Source organism: Cyprinus carpio, chromosome A2, assembly GCF_018340385.1.
Source record: "Cyprinus carpio isolate SPL01 chromosome A2, ASM1834038v1, whole genome shotgun sequence".
Classification (NCBI taxonomy): domain Eukaryota; kingdom Metazoa; phylum Chordata; class Actinopteri; order Cypriniformes; family Cyprinidae; genus Cyprinus; species Cyprinus carpio.
The window spans coordinates 1371889-1395075 of NC_056573.1; the positions used below are offsets into that span (position 1 = coordinate 1371889).

General features: G+C 39.5%; 2 protein-coding genes across 3 annotated transcripts in view; one reads left to right on the forward strand and one right to left on the reverse strand.

Moving 5' to 3' along the window:
• The first annotated feature begins 394 nt into the window (after nucleotides 1-394).
• Nucleotides 395-18639, forward strand: LOC122147210 (peroxiredoxin-6-like). Its single transcript, XM_042768824.1, has 5 exons — nucleotides 395-788; nucleotides 16900-17056; nucleotides 17130-17276; nucleotides 18016-18162; nucleotides 18244-18639. The coding sequence occupies exons 1-5, from the start codon at nucleotides 658-660 to the stop codon at nucleotides 18385-18387; spliced, it is 726 nt and encodes a 241-aa protein (XP_042624758.1). The 5' UTR covers nucleotides 395-657; the 3' UTR covers nucleotides 18388-18639.
• Nucleotides 18640-21210: 2571 nt separating this feature from the next.
• fggy (FGGY carbohydrate kinase domain containing) overlaps nucleotides 21211-23187 on the reverse strand; it is a 25529-nt gene continuing 23552 nt past the window's right edge. For both annotated transcript variants that reach the window (XM_042768669.1, XM_042768676.1), the window contains exons 15-16: nucleotides 21582-21643; nucleotides 21211-21454 (exon numbers count right to left, since the gene is read on the reverse strand). In XM_042768669.1, the coding sequence (XP_042624603.1) occupies nucleotides 21367-21454; nucleotides 21582-21643 (150 nt within the window). In that variant the 3' untranslated portion in view covers nucleotides 21211-21366. The remainder of the gene's footprint in view (nucleotides 21455-21581; nucleotides 21644-23187) is intronic.

Consider the following 23187-nt stretch of genomic DNA (forward strand, 5'->3'; position numbering starts at 1 on the left):
AACGTGTTCCCCATATGTTTCATTTCATGACTTTAAACTTCCTGCACTGCTAAAAGCACAAACATAGTACAATATATCAAGGTTGCATTGCATTAGCTCTTTTCAAAATGAAAATGGATTCAAAAGAAAGAATCTGCTGCTGCCTGTGTCTCTGAGCTCCAAACCACTTACGATGCCAGCCATTGCTCAGCCCTTCACCATCACGAGTGCCAGAGCTCAGCGATGACAAGTCAGTCCAGGTTCATCTCAAGCAGATTCTAAAGAAACAACAGCAGAAAAATGACTGTCAGTGCATGTTTTCAACCAGAGATAATGGCTTGAATATTCAGAGCGAGCAGGTTATGTCAGATGTCATTGATACTGATCACAAACAAGTGTGATGCCGTTATTCACTAACATTGTGCTTGAAGAACAGGTGACATTTTTCATGAAAATTTTATGTAAATTATTCATGTAAATTGTTCTTCCACAGTACACACATCCTCCAACGATCAAACTGGAATTTCTCAATCTCCCATCAGCTCCGCAAACCTCTTTTGATTTTCAGATATAAAAGACCACAACCACTTGCTTTTTCACCTTCTTTGAATCACACGTGTAGAGAAGAATTTGCTTACTCTCTCACACCCTCCCACACACCAAACCATACTTACCAGCATGCAACACAGAGACAGAGAGACAGACAGATGCTGCAGGATGCCGGGGATGCTGTTAGGAGACATCTTTCCCAACTTCGAAGCCGATTCCACTTTTGGCCGAATGAAACTACATGATTATCTGGGAGATTCGTAAGTGATGAGAGCATGTGTCTTGTGATGTAAGAGTGTGTTGTGTGTTATACTGTATGTGTTGTTCATCATAGATACAGCAGTTTTATTCTCAATACCCACTTCCTGAAGTCACTCTCACAATATTCCTCTACTTTCGTTCTTCCTCTGTGTTCTTATTATTATTAACTGGTAATGAACTGAAATGAATGACTTGGATTTAAGATTTGAGTTGTGTGGCTTGGCTATAAACGAGTCTCTCTCATAATTTCCTCACAATGGACAACATGCAGAATTGCTACGTGTTCAATCCTGTCTTTGTCTAAATTGTGGTTGTGTTTGTAGGTCAGGCTGTCAGTGACATCAATTTTACCACTTCGGCTACATGAAAATGCTGACAGAGTTTGACACACATAAAGACCAGTGTTTGGTCATTTTTTTGAATGTGTGTGTGTGTGTGTGTGTGTGTGTGTGTGTGGTTCAGGTAAACCTTATGCTGTGGACTAAATGTCTTTGCAAGAATAGTAAAACCTGACTTTTCTGACCTTGTTTGGTCATTTTTTTGGTCATCCTAACTGTCCTACAGAGTGTGTATGAGCAGCACAGATGAATTGTGGTCAGTGGTTTCAGTCCTGCAGACTCTTTTGTTGAATGTCTTGCAGTGATGAAGAGGCTAAACCGTAATGCTGCGCTGAATGATGGCTCTTTAGTTACCAGGACAGGGCATCATCACTCAACCCTGAGAAACTCAATGATCTGTGGTTTTGAGGTTTTTCTGTCTGTTTAACAGTGTTCATATTCTTCTGTTTCAGCCTGACATTCAGAGCATCTATTAACAATCAATGGTCTTAGGTTTATTTTTGTGGGTTGAGCACCTCTGGTCCTCAAAACACCCAAAGTCACTGCCAAAATCTCTTCAGCAAACAATCAATTGACCCTTGTCTCATTTCTGTGGTCCGTTAGTCATCATAGTTGGTAAACCTCTCTAGATCCTGCTTACAGATATCACTCCCTAAAAGGGGAGGGGAGCTTATCCACAGGCCACGATCAACTCTATGTGAAGGAGATGTGTTGCACTGCGTGAGGCAAATGGTGGTCCTACCAGATACTGATACAGTAAAACTGCACATTTTAGAGAGACCTTTTATTGTGGCCAGCCTAAGGCACACCTGTGCAATAATCATGCTGTCTAATCAGCATCTTGTTATGCCACACCTGTGAGGTGGATGGATTATCTCGGCAAAGGAGAGGTGCTTACAGATTCATGAACAATATTTGAGAGAAATAGGCCTTTTGTGTACATAGAAAAAGTCTTAGATCTTTGTGTTCAGCTCATGAAAAATGGGAGCAAAAACAAAAGTGTTGCATTTATAATTTTGTTCAGTGTAGTTTCCTGCTCGTGCCACATCTCCTGCAGTTATCAGCAATTCTTGAACAGTCAAACTGGTGTCAGTAGCTAAGCCTAGACCCTCTTTCCTGTTACACACTCCTTTCCTAATTTCAGGGATTAACCCATTCAGCCAAATTGATAAGAAAGGCTCTCCTTTGCCCGGAAATGTAATCCTCAACACTTTCATCTGTCTTTTGTTTACATCTTGTAACTTCAATCCAGTCTAATTTTTGCGCTTTTCTGCACCAAGCCTTAAGTTTCTTCCATCCTTCTGCCTCAGCTCTGTCATCAGTCTTTTCTTTTTTTACCCAGGAAGAACAGCTCTTTCTGTGAGTTATACATCATTACTCTATTTTTACATCAATGCACATGCACAGTCCTTTCAGTTTCAATTTTTAATCTGATCAAGTGTTTACATGCACTCTCAATCGAATTAGGAATAAATAGAAATTTCATTCGGATCGATCTCAATCGGATTGTTTAAGGTGTTTACATGAAGGCTTTTCAGTCCGATTGAGCTGTCAATTTGATTGCAAACAAATTATTTGGTTGCATGTAATTATATAACCACTGACTGAGACTATGCTAAATCAATCTTTGACTGAAAAAATCTCTTTCAGAGCTTCCAATCTAGCTAAAGCTGATCTTGGAACTTTTCTGACATTTCCCAGCTCCTTTGACCACTCATACACTTCTTTAGAATTTGGGGTAAACATTTGTACAGCACAACATCTGAATCCCTGACCTCACGATCCATTATCACATTCCCTTGATTTGTTTTCTGGAGATAAACCTTAGTCTAATTTTTCCCCTTTTTGATGTTCACTCTCAATGGTCTAAGCCAGGCCTCACCAAACTCGGTCCTGAAAGTGTCCTGCAGAGTTTAGCTCCAACTTGCCTCAACACACCTGGCTAGAAGTTTGAAGTATACCAAGCAAGACCTAGATTAGCTGCTTCAGGTGTGTTTTATTAGGGTTGGAGCTAAACTCTGCAGGACACCGCTCTTCCAAGATCCAGTTTGGTGACCCCTGGTCTAAGCTTGGCTGTTGCTCCTTCATAATTATCAATGTCCATCTAAGAATCTGAGGTTGTGTCATTACCAATATTACATGCATTTAATTCTGGTAAAACAGGCAAAACTTGCTTTTGATCAACCTTTTGTGTACTTCGAGCACAAGCTGTTTTAGTTTTTGCTGTTCATTTTCAAGCTGAGCCTTTAACTGTAATGGTAACAAAGGGTGAGGAAGCAAGTGCAAGAGTGAAATACAAATGTTTATTGAAGGCAGATATACAAATGAGTCCAGGTGGAACAACGGATGGTTGCAGCGATGACAGACGGTGATCCAGGAAGTGGCGGTGAGATGAGGCAGCAGGAGAGCGTGACACAGGCCTGAGATGAGCAGTCCATGGTGGTGAAGAGTGGACGGGGTTCCAGGGTCAGACAACAGCAAAGCAGAGAACCAGGAACGAGAAACCAGGCAACTGAACGGGAGACTTCATACAACGCTCTGACAAACACAAGACGAAAGACAGGGCAATAAGTAGGGATCGGGTAATGAGTAACAGCTGGTGCAGATGAACAATCAACCGAGACGCCCACATGAAACAATCAGTGCTGACGAGCGACACACAAACTCCACCCACATAGTGCAAACCCGAGACCACGGTTTACCAACCGTGACATTAACTCTTGACAGCTATCTTGTAGCCCTTTAGCTTTCTCTCCACATCTTCTTTGTCTGTTATGATGTAGGGCCCTATAAAATCCATTTTATTTATTTTTCGAATTCTGTTTTTTTTTTTTTTTTTAAATCAGTTTTAATTTTTCTGGATTCTGTTTTTTGTTTTAATGGGTAAAATTATTTTTTATTAATCAAAAAATGTCTAATTAATTGAAATACTAAAACTTACAATACTAAACAGCAATTAAAAGTAAGGCTGTCAACGTTAGTGCGTTAATGCATGCGATTAATTTTACAATCCTTAACGCGTTAAAATAATTTAACGCAATTAAAGCAAAATTACTGAAGCTCAATTTCTATTCTAACCATTTAACCCAATTTTGCTTCTCTGTTTGCGATCAGATCATTTTAAGCCGCTAAACTCCGGAAAGTTTTCAGTCCAATGATCCAGGAAGGGAATGCATTCAAACAATCCATCCAAAACAATGCTAATATAAAGGAAACCAGGCTGATTACATCAGAGATTGCAGAGAGAACAGAGACTCACGTTGTGTTTTCAGTGAATTATTAATTCCAGTGTGTTTGGCTTTAAAACACAAGCTCTGTCATATTCTGTGATTGTCTCTGAAGAGCGCGACCCTCACATATTGCATTGTGTGAAGTACAGACTGAACTGATTGTCAACATCCCACTGCTGTATGGCCAGATTAGACGCAAACTATGGTTTCTCAACTGAAAAACCATTCTCGCTAGTAAAGTTCTGATGGATGAAGACTGCAGTCAAGGTCAAGTCAAGTCAGCATTTTTATATAGTGCTTTAAACAAAACAGACTGTGTCATTAATTAGGAAAACAGTGTGTCAACAATGCAAAATGACAGTTAAAGGCAGTTCATCATTGAATTCAGTGATGTTATCATGCAGCTCAGATCAGTTTAAATAGTATCTGTGCAATAATTTGCAATCAAGTCAACGATATCGCTGTAAATGAAGTGTCCCCAACTAAGCAAGCCAGAGGAACCAAAACTCCATCGGTGACAGAATGGAGAAAAAAACCTTGGGAGAAACCAAGCTCAGTCGGGGGCCAGTTCTCCTCTGACCAGACGAAACCAGCAGTTCAATTCCAGGCTGCAGCAAAGTCAGATTGTGCAGAGGACTCAACTGGTTCCTGTGGTCTTGTCCCAGTGGTCATCTGAGACAAGGTCTTTACAGGGGATCTGTGTCTGGGGCTCTAGTTGTCCTGGTCTCCGCTGTCTTTCAGGGCTGTAGAGGTCCTTTCTAGGTGCTGATCCACCACCTGGTCTGGATACGTACTGACTTGGATACAGACTGGATCTGGTGGCTACGGTGACTTCGGGAGAGAAACAGACTAATATTAGCGTAGATGCCATTCTTCTAACGATGTAGCAAGTACATCAGGTGTTACCGGAAGTGTTCCCGGTTCCGGTTTATCTAATTAATGCAGCTTAAAAATCCTTTAACGGATTTGGATATTAGAAGCGTATTAGTGTGTTATGTGTAAGCCAGGTTAAAGAGATGGGTCTTTAATCTAGATTTAAACTGCAGGAGAGTGTGTCTGCCTCCCGAACAATAATAGGTAGGTTATTCCAGAGTTTAGGCGCTAAATAGGAGAAGGATCTACCGCCCGCAGTTGATTTTGATATTCTAGGTATTATCAAATTGCCTGAGTTTTGAGAACGCAGCGGGAATGGAGGACTATGAAAGTGAAAGTGACGTGACATACAGCCAAGTATGGTAACCCATACTCGGAATTCGTGCTCTGCTTTTAACCCATCCAAAGTTCACACACACAGCAGTGAACACACACACACCGTGAACACACACCCGGAGCAGTGGGTATCATTTATGCTGCGGCGCCCGGGGAACAGTTGGGGGTTCGGTGCCTTTCTCAAGGGCACCTCAGTCGTGGTATTGAGGGTGGAGAGAGCGCTGTACATTCACTCCCCCCACCTACAATTCCTGCCGGCCCGAGACTCGAACTCACAACCCTTGGATTGCAAGCCCGACTCTCTAACCATTAGGCCATGACTTCCCCATATATGTAATAAGAGCTTGTTCAAATACTGAGGTGCTAAACCATTCAGGGCTTTATAAGTAATAAGCAAGATTTTAAAATCTATATGAGGTTATGCATAGTAAAACTAGGCATTGAAAGCTCCATATATGGTTATTTCTGGGAGGAGACGAGGTGGAGATGCACGTACGCACAATCTTCCCCTGTCCTGGACCACAAACACCTCCAGCCTGGTCAAGAACCCAGAGAGCAAAAATCATATGGGCCAGATCTGGTATCCTTGTTATGTTTTATAATAAATATATGAAAATATCCATAAAACAAAATGGTTTAAAGCTGTTCTCAGATACATTTTAGAATAGAGTTAATCTAATTTTTTACACTGGCCAAATAATATTTCAATTGTTTTAAGCAATTAAAATAAAATTAAATGTATGCAGTTTTGCTGATGAGCATCATTTCACTATTTTTAGTGGAAACAGATAGGCCCATATTTATTGCAGTGTAAATACAATTGTCTGATTTGGCACGTCACTGACAAAGTATTTTAAAAAGGAAACGTGCAAATCTTACCGTTTTCTCCTAGTTATATCCTGCAAATATAGTGGTATTTTTTGTGGAGATGCCTTTTGTGGAGATGCCTTCACATGACATCAACACCTCTATCTGTGGTTGTACAGTAAGCTATTATCATTGGTCTTATACCGGACAATGGACCGTTCGACCACTGAATCTAGTTTTTTGTAAAATTATGTAATTTCAGTGTTTATCTCCATTAATGCGAGTGGAGTATTTAATGTAAATGTGTATATCGACATGAAAACAGATTTTAAAATCATTGTTTACTTCATTACTTTTCTCACTCCATGAAAAAGAGTTTGTAAACATGGTCAAGAATATCCATACGGTGCGTACATAATTATGCCAAGTTTATGTTTTATAAATCACGATATGTGCATGAAAAATTGCCTACGCTTGTTTCTATGCCCATTTTGTGCTTACGCAACGTTTATAAATGAGACCCCAGCTCATTTTGTATATATATATATATATATAGGCCTACACACACACACACACACACACACACACAAAATAAGTTGTATACATATCTAGAATTCAAATACAATTAGTTTATTTGTATAGTGCTTTTCACAATACATATTTCAGTACAGCTTTACAGAAAATGCATGTTTCTTTGTTACAAATAAAAAAGTAATGTCCATATGCCACAGTATTTGTACAGTTCCTAGATAATACAAATCATATAAGTACAAACCCGATTCCAAAAAAGTTGGGACACTGTACAAATTGTGAATAAAACGGAATGCAATGATGTGGAAGTTTCAAATTTCAATATTCTATTCAGAATACAACATAGATGACATATCAAATGTTTAAACTGAGAAAATGTATCATTTTAAGGGAAAAATAGGTTGATTTTAAATTACATGGCATCAACATATCTCAAAAAAGTTGGGACAAGGCCATGTTTACCACTGTGTGGCATCCCTCTTCTTTTTATAACAGTCTGCAAATGTCTGGGGACTGAGGAGACAAGTTGTTCAAGTTTAGGAATAGGAATGTTGTCCCACATTCTTGTCTAATACAGGCTTCTAGTTGCTAAACTGTCTTAGGTCTTCTTTGTCGCATCTTCCTCTTTATGATGCGCCAAATGTTTTCTATGATGAAAGATCTGGACTGCAGGCTGGTCATTTCAGTACCCGGATCCTTCTTCTACGCAGCCATGATGTTGTAATTGATGCAGTATGTGGTCTGGCATTGTCATGTTGGATAATACCTTTCAGCATTGATGGTGCCTTTCCAGATGTGTAAGCTGCCCATGCCACACGCACTCATGCAACCCCATACCATCAGAGATGCAGGCTTCTGAACTGAGCGCTGATAACAACTTGGGTTGTCCTTGTCCTCTTTAGTCCGGATGACATGGCATCCCAGTCTTCCAAAAAGAACTTCAAATTTAGATTCGTCTGACCACAGAACAGTTTCCACTTTGCCACAGTCCATTTTAAATGAGCCTTGGCCCACAGAAAACACCTGCGCTTCTGGATCATGTTTAGATATGGCTTCTTTTTTGACCTATAGAGTTTTAGCCAGCAACGGTGAATGGCACGGTGGATTGTGTTCACAGACAATGTTTTCTGGAAGTATTCCTGAGCCCACGTTGTGATTTCCATTACAGTAGCATTCCTGTATGTGATGCAGTGCCGTCTAAGGGCCCGAAGATCACGGGCATCCAGTATGGTTTTCCGGCCTTGACCCTTACGCACAGAGATTGTTCCAGATTTTGATGTTGCTCCACTATTTTTCGTCGCAGCATTGGGGGAATTGGTGATCCTCTGCCCATCTTGACTTCTGAGAGACACTGCCACTCTGAGAGGCTCTTTTTATACCCAATCATGTTGCCAGTTGACCTAATAAGTTGCAAATTGGTCCTCCAGCTGTTCCTTATATGTATATTTAACTTTTCCGGCCTCTTATTGCTACCTGTCCCAACTTTCTTGGAATGTTTAGCTCTCATGAAATCCAAAATGAGCCAATATTTGGCATGACATTTCAAAATGTCTCACTTTCAACATTTGATATGTTCTATATTCTATTGTGAATAAAATATAAGTTTATGAGATTTGTAAATTATTCCATTCCTTTTTTTAACTCACAATGTGTACAGTGTCCCAACTTCTTTGGAATCGGGTTTGTAGATTATGACTGTATTTAAGCAGAAATTATTAATACCATTAAAACAATCATTACAAGCATCTTACATAGTAGATAATTAAATATTTTACTGTCTTATGGCACTGATTTTTTTTTAAGTTGTTATACAAAGCTCTTAGACAAAAAGTTTAAATTACTGATATAGATGTATAGACAATTATTGTACTGAACACTCTATTAAAACAATTGAATTACTACAAAAACAATGCAAAAGATGTGCCACTATGCATCTTTTATTTCCTTTTGATAATTTTTGCACAAAAAAGCCAAATTAAAATTAATTTAAACCACTACCCCAAGTTGTACAAGTCTCTACTTCTAGTGCTTCCTGTACATAATATTAAATTTTCAATTCAAGTTTATTTGTATAGCGCTTTTTACGATACAAATCATTGCAAAGCAACTTTACAGAAAATTAAGTTTCTACAATATTTAGTAGTAGCTCATCAGTGGTGACTGTCAGTTCATGTGCATATGGCAGAAATGTTCAGAAAAATCAATAAAAGACGTAAACAAACAGACGATTAACACTATTACCACAATTATGCAATCAAACTTATAGCAAAAATTTGGTAGTTCTGTATGTTGTCTCTGGGTTAGCATCATCTGAGGTCCTCAGAGGGGCTGGCATCATCTCTTCTCAGGTGTTCTGGATCCAGGCTGAAGCTTGTGTAAATCCTAGTTATCACGGGATGTAAATCCAGCAGAAACAGAGAAACAAATAGAGAGAGGGGAAATATAATTAGCGTAGCTGCTGTTCCAGCCAAGTAAAATTAATTAGTTTAACCCAAGCTAAAGAATAATAATGTGCATTTGATCAGATATAACTGCAGTCCAAAATTATGAGATGCATTATTTGAATGCTTGGCCAAAGAGGTGTGTTTTTAATCTAGATTTAAACAGAGGGAGTCGTGTGTGTCTGAACCCCGAACATTATCAGGAAGGCTATTCCAGAGTTTGGGAGGACAATAGCGTGGTAGAAGACTATCTACCTCCTTTAGTGGACTTTGCTATCCTAGGTACTATCAAAAGTCCAGCGTTTTGTGACCTTGGGGGGGGGGTTGGGTTCTAGCGTGGTAGAAGACTAGTTAGGTACGCAGGAGCTAAGCCATTAAGGGCCTTATAAGTAAGTAATAATATTTTGTAACTGATACGGAACTTAATAGGAAGCCAGTGCAGAATGTAGTATTGGGGTAATATGATCATATTTTCTTGACCTGGTAAGGACTCTAGCCGCTGCATTTTGGACTACCTGTAGCTTGTTTATTGAAGATGCAGGACAACCAGCTAAGCAGCGCCTTCAATATATGTAGTCCAGCAGGAGATTACAATAGGTCCAGTCTAGAGGTCATGAGATGCATGAAACTAGCTTTTTCTGCATCAGGAACAGGTAACATGTTTTGTAGCTTGGCAATGTTTCTAAGATGGAAGAATGCTGTTTTTGTAACATGGGAAATATGATTTTCAAAAGACAAGTTACTTTCTAATATAACACCCAGACAGTACAGTACAACAGTAACAGTACAGTCGTGGCCAAAAGTTTTGAGAATTACATAAATATTAGTTTTCAAAAAGTTTGCTGCTAAACTGCTTTTAGATCCTTGTTTCAGTTGTTTCTGTGATGTAGTGAAATATAATTACAAGCACTTCATACGTTTCAAAGGCTTTTATCGACAATTACATGACATTTATGCAAAGAGTCAGTATTTGCAGTTGGCCCTTCTTTTTCCAGGACCTCTGCAATTCGACGGGTATCAGACTGGGCATGCTCTCAATCAACTTCTGGGCCAAATCCTGACTGATAGCAACCCATTCTTTCATAATAACTTCTTGGAGTTTGTCAGAATTAGTGGGTTTTTGTTTGTCCACCCGCCTCTTGAGGATTGACCACAAGTTCTCAATGGGATAAAGATCTGGGGAGTTTCCAGGCCATGGACCTAAAATTTCAACATTCTGGTCCCCGAGCCACTTAGTTATCACTTTTGCCTTATGGCACGGTGCTCCATCGTGCTGGGCAAATGCAAATGTTCTTCACCAAACTGTTGTTGGGTTGTTGGAAGAAGTTGCTGTTGGAGGGTGTTTTGGTACCATTCTTTATTCATGGCTGTGTTTTTGGGCAGAATTGTGAGTGAGCCCACTCCCTTGGATGAGAAGCAACCCCCACACATGAATGGTGTCAGGATGCTTTACTGTTGGCATGACACAGGACTGATGGTAGCGCTCACCTTTTCTTCTCCAGACAAGCCTTTTTCCAGATGCCCCAAACAATCGGAAAGGGGCTTCATCGGAGAATATGACTTTGCCCCAGTCCTCAGCAGTCCATTCACTATACTTTCTGCAGAAGATCAATCTGTCCCTGATGTTTTTTTTGGAGAGAAGTGGCTTATTTGCTGCCCTTCTTGACACCAGGCCATCTTCCAAAAGTCTTGGCCTCACTGTGCGTGCAGATGCGCTCACACCTGCCTGCTGCCATTCCTGAGCAAGCTCTGCACTGGTGGCACTCCGATCCCGCAGCTGAATCCTCTTAGGAGACGATCCTGGCGCTTGCTGGACTTTCTTGGACGCCCTGAAGCCTTCTTTACAAGAATTGAACCTCTTTCCTTGAAGTTCTTGATGAACCTATAAATTGTTGATTTAGGTGCAATCTTAGTAGCCACAATATCCTTGCCTGTGAAGCCATTTTTATGCAACGCAATGATGGCTGCACGCGTTTCTTTGCAGGTCACCATGGTTAACAATGGAAGAACAATGATTTCAAGTATCACCCTCCTTTTAAACATGTCAAGTCTGCCATTCTAAACCCAATCAGCCTGACATAATGATCTCCAGCCTTGTGCTCATCAACATTCTCACCTGAGTTAACAAGATGATCTCAGCAGGTCCTTTAATGACAGCAATGAAATGCAGTGGAAAGGTTTTTTTGGGATTAAGTTAATTTTCATGGCAAAGAAGGACTATGCAATTCATCTGATCACTCTTCATAACATTCTGGAGTATATGCAAATTGCTATTATAAAAACTTAAGCAGCAAGTTTTCCAATTTCCAATATTTATGTAATTCTCAAAACTTTTGGCCACGACTGTACATCCGTCTAATTGTAAATTGTAATCTACGAGATTCTGTGTAATGTTTTCTGGTCCAATAAGTAATATCTCTGTCTTATCTGAATTTAATAGGAGAAAATTATTGGTCATCCAATCTTTTACATTTTTAACACACTCTGTTAGCTTAGATAATTTTGAAGTTTCACCTGGTCTTGTTGAGATACAGGTCCTTCTCAAAAAATTAGCATATTGTGAAAAAGTTCATTATTTTCCATAATGTAATGATAAAAATTAAACTTTCATATATTTTAGATTCATTGCACACCAACTGAAATATTTCAGGTCTTTTATTGTTTTAATACTGATGATTTTGGCATACAGCTCATGAAAACCCAAAAATCTCAAAAAATTAGCATATTTCATCCGGCCAATAAAAGAAAAGTGTTTTTAATACAAAAAAGGTCAACCTTCAAATAATTATGTTAAGTTATGCACTCAATACTTGGTCGGGAATCCTTTTGCAGAAATGACGCTTCAATGCGGCGTGGCATGGAGGCAATCAGCCTGTGGCACTGCTGAGGTGTTATGGAGGCCCAGGATGCTTCGATAGCGGCCTAAGCTCATCCAGAGTGTTGGGTCTTGCATCTCTCAACTTTCTCTTCACAATATCCCACAGATTCTCTATGGGGTTCAGTCAGGAGAGTTGGCAGGCCAATTGAGCACAGTAATACCATGGTCAGTAAACCATTTACCAGTGGTTTTGGCACTGTGAGCAGGTGCCAGGTCGTGCTGAAAAACGAAATCTTCATCTCCATAAGCTTTTCAGCAGATGGAAGCATGAAGTGCTCCAAAATCTCCTGATAGCTAGCTGCATTGACCCTGCCCTTGATAAAACACACGTGGACCAACACCAGCAGCTGACATGGCACCCCCAGACCATCACTGACTGTGGGTACTTGACACTGGACTTCAGGCATTTTGGCATTTCCTTCTCCCCAGTCTTCCTCCAGACTCTGGCACCTTGATTTCCGAATGACATGCAAAAATTTGCTTTCATCCGAAAAAAAAAAGTACTTTGGACCACTGAGCAACAGTCCAGTGCTGCTTCTCTGTAGCCCAGGTCAGGCGCTTCTGCCGCTGTTTCTGGTTCAAAAGAACACACGCCTGTGCACGGGTGGCTCTGGATGTTTACTACTCCAGACTCAGTCCACTGCTTCCGCAGGTCCCCCAAGGTCTGGAATCGGTCCTTCTCCACATCTTCCTCAGGTTCCGGTCACCTCTTCTCGTTGTGCAGCGTTTTTTGCCACACTTTTTCCTTCCCACAGACTTCCCACTGAGGTGCCTTGATACAGCACTCTGGGAACAGCCTATTCGTTCAGAAATTTCTTTCTGTGTCTTACCCTCTCGCTTGAGTGTTTCAATGATGGCCTTCTGGACAGCAGTCAGGTCGGCAGTCTTACCCATGATTGCGGTTTTGAGTAATGAACCAGGCTGGGAGTTTTTAAAACCTCAGGAATCTTTTGCAGGTGTTTAGAGTTAATTAGTTGATTCAGATGATTAGGTTAATAGCTTGTTTAGAGAACCTTTTCATGATATGCTAATTTTTTGAGATAGGAATTTTGGGTTTTCATGAGCTGTATGCCTAAATCATCAGTATTAAAACAATAAAAGACCTGAAATATTTCAGTTGGTGTGCAATGAATCTAAAATAAAAAAAATTTAAACACAATAATAACATTAATAAAAATAAAAAACTTATCCACAATATCAAAACATCATTAGAAAGAACAATTATAAAAATATGGCTCTTGCTTATGAAGCCAGCATTTATTTGATCAACTTTAATATTGTTGAAGAATGAAATAAGAGTTTTTCCACATTCCCTAACTGTCATGAACCGGAATGCACAGAGTTAGAAAAGACAAGCGTTTGAGTTTAAAAAGTATATACATTTTATTTATTTATTTTTTTTAATAACCAAACGTTTCGCTAGATAAGACCCCCCTTCCAAGCCTCACATCAATCACAACCCATTAAACCCACACTGAAGCTGCAATTTGGACCTTCCACCTATTGAACCCCACTGAAGTCCACTATAGAAAAAAAAAAAACCCTGCAATGTTTTCCTCAAAAATAAGGACATTTTAACTCAGAAGTGAACTAATCCTTTAAGAGTTAGCACTTAAACTTTAACATTGCTAGCTCATCACTATAATTACCACACAGCAATCTTAAAAATTAATAGAATCAGTTAAAATGACTAAAGTTTAAATTAAGTAATTAAGTTTAAAATTCGTTAATTACATATAATTACAGACCTCTGGACGCTTTCTTTATGTTAGCAAGTCCTCTGATAACATAGGCCTTGGTGTTCCCAACATTACAGTCCAACACAGATCTAAGGATCAATAAAAACACCAAACCTTTAAGTTATCGAGTACACAGCATAATAAGAAATTATGTTTGACATAGACTTGTTTGGCATTGGTGGGAACACACAAAAACATCATAATAGTTTATGCCGTGGGGGAAAACAAACCATTTGAATTAATGCATGGAGACCTTGTTAGGTGCATGATCTTTACTTTTTGTTATGATTTTGTTTGATTTTTGCTTGGTGCAGTGCCGAAAAGTTGCTTCGTGGCGTTCTGTACCTCTAATAAGCAAAAAAAAAAAAAAAAAAAAAAAAAAAACCTGATCTGAAGATCTACAGGTGCCTCTCAATAAATTTGAATATCGTGGAAAAAACTCAAATTGTGAAACTTGTGTATTAAATAAATTCACCAATTCATCTCAACAAATTAGAATACTTCATAAGACCAAAAAAAAAAGTAAATAAATAAATAAGTAAAAAACATTTTTAGTGAATTGTTGGCCTTCTGGAAAGTACATTTACTGTACATGTACTCAATACTTGGTAGGGGCTCCTTTTGCTTTAATTACTGCCTCAGTTCGGCGTGGCATGGAGGTGATCAGTGTGTGGCACTGCTGAGGTGGTCTGGAAGCCCAGGTTTCTTTGACAGTGGCCTTCAGCTCATCTGCAGTGTTTGGTCTCTTGTTTCTCCTCTTCCTCTTGACAGTACTCCATAGACTCTCTCTGGGGTTCAGGTCTGGTGAGTTTGCTGGCCAGTCAAGCACATCAACACCATGGTCGTTTAACCAAAGTTTGGTGCTTTTGGCAGTGTGGGCAGGTGCCAAATCCTGCTGGAAAATGAAATCAGCATCTTCAAAAAGCTGGTCAGCAGAAGGAAGCATGAAGTGCTCCAAAATTTCTTGGTAAACGGGTGCAGTGACTTTGGTTTTCAAAAAACACAATGGACCAACACCAGCAGATGACATTATACCCCAAATCATCACAGACTGTGGAAACTTAACACTGGACTTCAAGCAAATTGGGCTATGAGCTTCTCCACCCTTCCTCCAGACTCTAGGACCTTGGTTTCCAAATGAAATACAAAACCTGCTCTCATCTGAAAAGAGGACTTTGGACCACTGGGCAACAGTTCAGTTCTTCTCCTTCTTAGCCAAGATAATAACAACCTTATCCTGTCTGTGGTTCAGGAGTGGCTTAACAAGAGGATTATGACAACTGTAGCCAAATTCCTCGACACGTCTGTGTGTGGTGGCTCTTGATGCCTTGACCTCAGCCTCAGTCCATTCCTTGTGAAGTTCACTCAGATTCTTGAATCGATTTTGCTTGACAATCCTCATAAGGCTGCGGTTCTCTCGATTGGTTGTGCATCTTTTTCTTCCACACTTTTTCCTTCCACTCAACTCTCTGTTAACATGTCAGATTCAAGAGAGCATTTTGAAGGCTCAGGAAACCTTTGCAGGTGTTTTGAGTTGATTAGCTGATTGGCATGTCACCATATTAAACATAAAAAAATCAACTAATCAATTCAAAAAGGTTTCCTGAGCCTTCAAAATGGTCTCTCAGTCTGGTTCTACTAGGCTGGTTCGCTAGTCTGTGTGCACTGAATTTAGTTAATACGAGAATATCAAAAAACTATACTAAAGAATAAAAAAAACAAAAATAACAAACACATTCACAATAACAGACAAACAAATATAGAATAACGCTGCACATTTCAAGGCACTTCAGTGGACCTTAATGTTACCGGTTTTGTCAATGTTAAAAAAAGGTTTATAAGAAAGTACAACAGGCTTTTACTCAAGTCTTTATCACTTTATAAAATTAAGCAAAACAAAATGACAAAATGTTTACTTTCAAAAGTCATCTCGTTCTCGTACAGGCTTGTAGTAAGCGATCTCTTGCTCAATTAGTTAGCAAAATCATTGGGAAACGACACCTCTGGCCATTCCGTTGGGTTGTTTGTCCAGTCACAGATACCGTACATACAGTCCAACCCAATACGGCTCAGTTTTTATACGTAAGTTGCTCTGTCAAGCGGCAGAAATTATTTTAAGTAGGCCATTTTGAGTCTGAATATAAGTTATCTATCTCTCAGAAATGGGCTTGACTTACCCTGCTTTCTTGGATTTGACAAACCTCCCCTTCTGAAACAGAAAACCCAGAGGTTCCCTTATTTCAGTGTTAACATATTCAGAGTTTTCACTAAACCTCCTTTCTGAAACGGTCCTCTGATCGCAAACAGAAGAGTAGAAACATCACAGCGTCTCGTGCGCTACTCTACGCACCTCCCCTTACTCTGAAAACACCTGATCTATTTTTAGAGTTTACATAAAAAAATAAATATAAAAAAAAGGGAGTCACTGACAATTTTGTGACCGGTAGGATTCAGCTTATGGCACTTGATTTCTGTGGAAATTCAGTGAAATAGAGGCTGGAATGTGACTGGTAATCAAGGCACACATGGTCCAAGTTGACCATTAGGCTTTCTCCAGTCGTAGAGCCGCGGAGGTTGTATCTCTCAATAATAAGTCCATCTCTAGAGTCCAAACACTGAACTCAACAGTGAATGGATGGCTGATCCAGTGCTCTGCTGATATACTGGTTTCAGCAGATACTTGACTCATAATGTGAGTAAAATTTTCTGATATCTGTCACAGGCACCAAATGGCCGGATTAAAAACACGGACATGTAATGAAGTAAATGGGCTTGTAGGTAGGGTTGTAGTACTCAAGACTGGTCTCAAGACCATTTTTGGAGTGCTGGTCTTGATGTGATCTTGGCTACCACACTAGATGTTGGATTCTGAAACATCTAAAGCACTGAAATGTCTGAGATTGTTACTCCATGAATGAAGCATGTTTCCTCCATCAGCTGGGGCGTCCTGTTCTCTCATCCTCGAGACTTCACTCCCGTCTGCACCACTGAACTCGGCAGGGCGGCTCAGCTCAGTCCTGAGTTCAGCAAGCGTAACGTGAAGCTGATGGCGCTCTCTGTCGACAGCCTGGAGCAGCATCACAGCTGGAGCAAGGTTTGGCTCTGTCAGTCTGAAGTGTGTGCTTCTGTGAGATGAACTGGTAATGAGTCCCGATGCCTGATTTCAGGACATCATGGCTTACAATAACACGGAGCCTGGGAGCGAGTTTCCCTTTCCCATCATAGCGGATGATCGGCGGGAGCTGGTGGAGACACTGGGGATGCTGGACCCGGAGGAGAAGGACCAGAGCGGGATGCCACTCAGTGCCAGATGTGTAAGTGCAGAATTCATGAATACAGGTTTAGAATAGGGCTGGAAATTAATGTGGAAAGAGTTTTGGGCTTTTCTTTTTCCAACAAGGGTCAGTGAACATAAACATGTAAAGAACGTGTTTGTCCAGCTCAGGAGATCAAACTAATCAGGGTAAGACAGGATAAGATAACCCCCCACCTTGATTTTTTTCTCTTGACCGTAGACAGCATAAAATCTCATTTTAGCACTTGATGAATGTTTATGCTATTTTTAATTTCATCAGTGAGATTGAAAATAGTGATCTATGACATTGTATTATGCTGAATATCTAAGTTTTTTGTGTCTATTTGTTACTGAGGGATCTGCAGACACATCAGTGTTTTTAGATTTGTGGAGTGAAAATTATAGTTTTTACTTTGAGGTAAACAGATAAAATCAGACCCTTGGGGTAAGATGGGCCGCCAGAAGTGGCATGTTATTTTTACATTTAATACTTAGTGCAATTCATGTGATTATTTAATATTTCCATGAATTAGATGTACAACTCAGACATCGTCACTTCATTAACACCTAAAGGTTAACTGAGTGAAATCATAAAATTTCCATTCATAGTGTGGCTATTAAAACACTACTTTAAATAGAATAGCTGATTGAATATTTTACATTATTGACACTATATAAATATCTCATTCTGTAAAAGTTTAATCAAATTTGATAAATTAGCACTGAATGAGCTCTGAACGTGTGTGTTCTTCACTCAGGTGTTTGTGATCGGCCCGGACAAGAAGTTAAAGCTCTCCATTCTCTATCCAGCAACAACAGGACGAAACTTTGACGAGATTCTGCGTGTCATTGACTCGTTACAGTTAACGGCACACAACCGCGTGGCTACGCCTGTGGACTGGAGGGTGAGGAGCGTCTGTTTGGAGATTGATCAGTGCTGTGTTGATTCTTCCGTCTGTGTGTAATGTGTGTTGGTCTGCTCTGAACCTGGAAACAGTGTGATGGTGCCACCCAGCATCCCTGAGACGGAGGCCGCGACGCTCTTCCCCGCCGGAGTCTACACCAAAGACCTGCCGTCTGGGAAGAAATACCTGCGCTACACACCACAACCCAACACACATCAGCAGTGATCTACAGACGGAGAACTGGAGATGAGCTGATGATCGGAAATAAGAAGGCAAAGTCCTCACAGCTTTGTTTTTAATGCTTTATTTTAAGTGTGAATTACTGTTTCAGTTACACTTACAGGCACATACATTTTCTAGAAATGAAAATTTGTCATTAATTTACACACCCTCAAGCCATCCAAGATGTAGGTGACTTTTTCCTCGGCTGCCCATTTTTTAGAATTAAAAAAAAGCATATCGAAGGAGTACCTGATATATTGAGGTCTTATGAAGTGAAACAATCAGTCTGTGGAAGAAACTGAACGTTATTTAGAACATTATTATTACCTGTAATCCAGAACCCCAGACAAACGGTCTGGAGGGATGTCCGGTCCACAAATGAATCATTCTTTTGAACCGGTTCTTTTTGGTGAACAAGTTCAGACTGTAGTGTCTGAAACAGTTCATGGCTCGAGCAGCACAGATCTACAAGTCACTTTCAGACGCCTGAAAGTCTCTCTGACTGGAAATGAGCTGAAACAGCGGCGTATCTGATCCTGTGATGAATGAACTGATTCAGTGCTCCAGTTCCTCCGACAGTCGAACCGATGAGCCGCTGATATAAGCATGTGTGAACTGAGAGCTGGAATGAAGGAGAGAAATGAACGTTTTTATGATTTCTCACTGTTTATGTAAAAAGGTGAAATGATGAAGACTAGTTTACTCACTTTATATGCTTTGGACAAGTAAAACATCCACGTTTCACAGCATTATTGTGTGCTTTAATAATATAATTGCGTATACATCACGTCATTGTGTGATTACATAAACAAACTAGAGAACTGAACCAGTTCACTGAAACAAACTGTCTGAAAGAACCAGTTGGCAGAAAAGAATCAGATTTCCCTGTTTGCCTGAGGCTCTGGATTACAGGTAATAATAATGTTGTAAATTATCTTCAGTTTCTTGCACAGACCGATCGTTTTGCTTCTTAAGACCTCCATATGTCATCAGGAGCCACAGGGATTCATGTTGTGTTGCCTGATGTGCTTTTTTGACTCAGAGTGACGGTAGCCATTGACTTGCACTGTATGAATCACCGAAGACCACGACTTTAGCTAAACATCATCTTTAGTGTTCTGCTGAAGAAAATAAGTCAGCAACATCTTAGCTGGCTTGAGGATGAGTAAACTAACACAAATGTTCATTTATGGGGGGAATTAATCCTGTAATGTCAACATTTTCCAAAAACAAACAAACAAACAAACAAAACCAATTCTAAATTGTATTTTTAAATTTTCAGTAATGAATGATTTATTAAATCTAAGTATATACCAAGTTAGTATTTTAAGCATTTTTACATTTATTCCAAAATAACTGTAAGAACAAAGTGACAAATTTCAATATCATGTTTATTTTATTTGTGAACTAATGTTCAGTTTTTAAAACCCACACACAAATAAATCATGTTAAACTAATCTTTAAAAAAGACTTGGTTCCTCTTCCTCTTTTACCTGAAGTGGTTTTAACAGATTTCATCTGTGTGATATTTAGGTGTACAAACCCGATTCCAAATTGTGAATAAAAACAGAATGCAATGATGTGGAAGTTTCAAATTTCAATATTTTATTCAGAATACAACATAGATGACATCAAATCATTAAACTGAGAAAATGTATCATTTTAATGGAAAAAATAAGTTGATTTTAAATTTCATGGCACCAACACATCTCAAAAAAGTTGGGACAAGGCCATGTTTACCAGTGTGTGGCATCCCCTCTTCTTTCTATAACAGTCTGCAAACGTCTGGAGACTGAGGAGACAAGTTGCTCAAGTTTAGGAATAGCAATGTTGTCCCATTCTTGTCTAATACAGGCTTCTAGTTGCTCAACTGTCTTAGGTCTTCTTTGTCACATCTTTCTCTTTATGATGTGCCAAATGTTTTCTATGGTGAAAGATCTGGACTGCAGGCTAGCCATTTCAGTACCCGGATCCTTCTTCTACGCAGCCATGATGTTGTAATTGATGCAGTATGTGGTCTGGCATTGTCATGTTGGAAAATGCAAGGTCTTCCCTGAAAGAGAGACGACGTCTGGATGGGAGCGTATGTTGTTCTAGAATTTGGATACACCTTTCAGCATTGATGGAGCCTTTCCAGATGTGTAAGCTGCCCATGCCACACACACTCATGCAACCCCATGCCATCAGAGATGCAGGCTTCTGAACTGAGCGCTGATAACAACTTGGATTGCCCTTGTCCTCTTTAGTCCGGATGACATGGCGTCACAGTTTTCCAAAAAGAACTTCAAATTTTAATTCATCTGACCACAGAACAGTTTTCCACTTTGCCACAGTCCATTTTAAATGACCCTTGGCCCAGAGAAAACGCCTGCGCTTCTGGATCATGTTTAGATATGGCTTCTTTTCTGACCTATAGAGTTTTAGCCGGCAACGGTGAATGGCACGGTGGATTGTGTTCTCCAACAATGTTTTCTGGAAGTATTCCTGAGCCCACGTTGTGATTTCCATTACAGTAGCATTTTATACCCAATCATGTTGACAGTTGATCTAATAAGTTGCAAATTGGTCCTACAGCTGTTCCTTATATGTACATTTAACTTTTCCGGCCTCTTATTGCTACCTGTCCCAACTTTTTTGGAATGTGTAGCGCTCATGAAATCCAAAATGAGACAATATTTGGCATGACATTTCAAAATGTCTCACTTTCAGCATTTGATATGTTCTATATTCTATTGTGAATAAAAAATAAGTTTATGAGATTTGTAAACTATTCCATTCCTTTTTTACTCACAATTTGTACAGTGTCCCAACTTTTTTGGAATCAGGTTTGTAAAAGGCTGAACCCTTAGAGTACTATCAGTATTTGTGTGTTCAGTAAAAACATTTCCTGGATTAAGGATCCTGGTGTTGTTTGTCATCTGAAGCTGTCTTCAGCTCAAGGATCTCAGTGTTTAATCTTGCTCTTCAGAAAGCGTCTGCCTGTCAAACAGCTTCGGCCTCCATCAGCGCCACACACTCCTTCTGATGATCATAGAGCCGCAGAAACACAGCGTACTTCCTCCTGTAGAAGCTTTACACAGACCAACATTCATTCTTACTATTATAGACACTGATGCACAGGAATCCTGAGATATGAGTGTATTGGTACTGACACAGAATAGAATAATGAGAAGCATGACCTCATCACAGAACCTTACCTCTCGAGTTCAGAGTTTGGTCTGACCACATGCCCGATTCTGGTCATTCTCCTCATTGCTTCCTAGAAAGACACCAGAATGTTCCTTTGGCAAGTCACATTTATTCCTAAAGTGCTTTATATAATACGGATACAATACAGCATCACAGAAATAAACAGAAAAAAATACATATATTTATACAAATATTGGATATTTATCAGTATAATGGATTTGTGCATTAAGTCTTAAAATGACAGCAGCCTCATACGCCTGTTCTCGGTGTTAATCAGATTAAACTAACGGCAAAAGAAGAATCACTCACTGCTTGGAACTCTGTGTATATATTAACTTCACATAGTAATACAGTTTCACAAGCACTGTAAAGTACTGTTTATTTAATCTTTATCATTGTTCTATTGCATTTATTTGTGCTATTTTTAGCATTTCTTATTTTATTACTGACTTCACTTGTCTTGAGTTTAATGTTTGATCTTTATTGTAGTCATGCCAGTATTAGTTTGTGTCGTGATCCTAAATTGGAAATGAGAATTGAAGAATTTCACTGTTTTCTAAAATGTTGGTAGCGTAAGGTCACACAGGTCAAAAACAGTGAAATAACAATAACTTATTTATTTATGATCTACTGGCCTGACCAATCCTCAGTGTTGAGCCAATGCTTTTGTTTTTTAGCTAATTAACAGTAAAGAATAAAGTTGAATATTGTCTGGAATTCTTTCCCTTTCTCTCTAAAAAACTGCATGAAGCACCAGATAAGAGTACGAGCCCGAGCCACTAAACCCTCAACACTGATCAAGACTGAATGATGTTTTCAGATGTGCCTTCGGTGGGACACTTCATGCTGAGAACCGGACCTCAGCTGTCAACTCAATAATCTCAGATATACATAAGTCATGTCACTCTGCGGCCATCTTTAAAATGCCTCCTGCAAGTGCAGCTCCTCGCTCTCTGAATGGGGAAACATCAAATTCTCTGAAACTGTACACCAAGCTGACAATTATGTTTCATATTTGAAATCACCAATGAAATCTGACTTTCTCATAAATGTTTTTTTTTTCCAGGAGGTGTTAAAAAAGCTTATTATTCAGGCTAGATCAGCTGGTGCGCATGTGCAGTCCTAGCGCCTTTCTATAGACCCCTTAAAAGTTTGTAAACATTGCAACGTCTCCGGGTGGGCGGGGCTTAGCTGGAGGCAAAATGAGGCGCGGACGCAATGTAGACAAGCGTAAACTAGCACGTTTTTAGGAGGGATTTATTAAACATGGATGCAGAAGAAGGTTCGGAACTGTCCGAATATGTACAGTCACTGACTCTGCGGGACCGTGACAAAAAAAATTATAATAAAAAAAGTGTGAGTTAGCATACATTTATCAATTAATTCAGCTGATCACTCAGTTCACTGACCAAAATATAATGACGAGTGGATAACATTACAGTAGCCTAATTTATTTATTTATTTATTTTTAGCTAAGCCTGGTGTAGTTCTTGTATCTTATTCTCATTGGAAACATTTTAACCAGGTTTTGGATATTTCCTAGACAACATATGAATTACTTTCGGGTGGTTTGGGGAATTTTGTCAAGGCTTATTTTCTAATGTAACCTATCGC